Below are 1,705 nucleotides of genomic sequence, written 5' to 3' on the forward strand. Positions count from 1 at the left end.
AAAAGCTAATTCCCTCACACAAAATTAACAAAAAAATTCGGTCCTAAATTTATGTGGTTGCAAAAACTTGTGATTGTTTGTGATTTACATGTTCTGTTTATGATTTAAAAATTTTCTTTACTCTTTGCAAAAGCTGAAAACTTCATGACAGAACACCTAACAATTGCAATCTTCATTCATCTTGTATAGTTACATATTTTTGCCTGCGATGGAAGAAAATAACGGTGATGATCAGCTATACATTCCCCCAGTTTTAGATGATCGAAAACCCAAAATTGGGATGAAATTCGCTTCAATAGAGGAGGCATTCTTGTTCTATAACCAATATGCACGAGAAGCCGGATTTAGCGCTAGAATAAGCACTAGCAAGAAAAATAAGATGTCAAATGAAGTTGTTTGGAAACGATTTGTATGCTCTAAAGAAGGCCATAGAGATGAAATCCGGGCGAATGAACAAGAATATTTTGATAAAGTGAAAAGGAAAAGAGATCGTGGTGAAATTAGAACTGGCTGTGAGTCAAGAATTTCAATAGTTAAGGAACAAACTGGAAATAATTGGTTGGTCAGTAACTTCAAGGAAAGTCACAATCATCCGCTCTCGACTCCTTCAAAGGTGCATTTGCTACGCTCACATCGTAATGTTTCAGTAGCAAAGAAAGCATTGACTCAACAATTTTCAGAAGCCAATGTGCCAACTTGTCAACAAATGCGGTTATTGGAGATAGAGTATGGAGGGCCAGAGCATGTAGGTTGTACGGAAAGAGATATTAGAAACTATGAGAAAGAACTAAGGGATGAACAAAAGGGCATCGATGCCGTAACACTGACTGAGTTTTTTGCATTGGAGAAAGAGAGAAACTCAACTTTTTTCTTTGATTTTGAGACTAATTCAGATAACAGATTTCGTAGGTGTTTTTGGGCGGATCCTGTATCAAGGTGTGCATACAATGTGTTTGGTGATGTAGTTGTGTTTGACACGACGTACAACACCAACAAATATGGGATGATTTTTGCGCCATTTGTAGGAGTTAATCATCATCATCAAACAATTGTTTTTGGTTGCGGCTTTTTAAGTGACGAAAAAACCGAATCTTTTGTTTGGTTGCTCAACAAGTTCATTGAAGCTATGCCTAGAGGTGCACCAAATGTGATCATTACTGACCAGGATCCTGCAATGACGAAAGCCATCGCACAAGTTTTCCCTCAAACGGTGCATCGATATTGTCTGTGGCACATACTAAACAAATTCCCAGATAAAATAGACCCCGTGAGTTTTCGTGACCATTATCAAAGCATAAAGAATGTCATTACAAATTCTACAACACCTGCTGAATTTGAGAAATCCTGGGAAGAGGTTATCAAGCGAACAAAATTGGAGAAAAATGATTGGTTGTCATTGATGTATGAAATACGACATAAGTGGGTGCCAACTTATTTTAACCATGTATTTTCAGCTGGAATGTCAAGTAGCCAGAGATCTGAGAGTTCCCATTCATTTTTCAAGAGGCATGTTTCAAAAAAAAACTCATTGATGGATTTTATTATCCGTTTCAATAGGGCACTCAAACATCAAAGACACAATGAGTTAGTTGCTGACCATATTGATATTAATGAGCATCCCAAGATTAAGACAAAATGGCCAATGGAAACTCAAATGGTTAAGGTGTACACAAAAAAAAATGGGTTGAGTTCCAAAGTGAAATGA

The 1,705-nt window shown here is 37.0% G+C and overlaps 1 protein-coding gene across 1 annotated transcript; it reads left to right on the forward strand.

The window, feature by feature from the left end:
• Window positions 1–208: 208 nt before the first annotated feature.
• On the forward strand, window positions 209–1,705 carry LOC140865866 (protein FAR1-RELATED SEQUENCE 5-like). The gene has a single exon (XM_073270697.1). The coding sequence runs from the start codon at window positions 209–211 to the stop codon at window positions 1,703–1,705; it is 1,497 nt and encodes a 498-aa protein (XP_073126798.1).

Source organism: Henckelia pumila, chromosome 1 (assembly GCF_033568475.1).
Source record: "Henckelia pumila isolate YLH828 chromosome 1, ASM3356847v2, whole genome shotgun sequence".
Classification (NCBI taxonomy): domain Eukaryota; kingdom Viridiplantae; phylum Streptophyta; class Magnoliopsida; order Lamiales; family Gesneriaceae; genus Henckelia; species Henckelia pumila.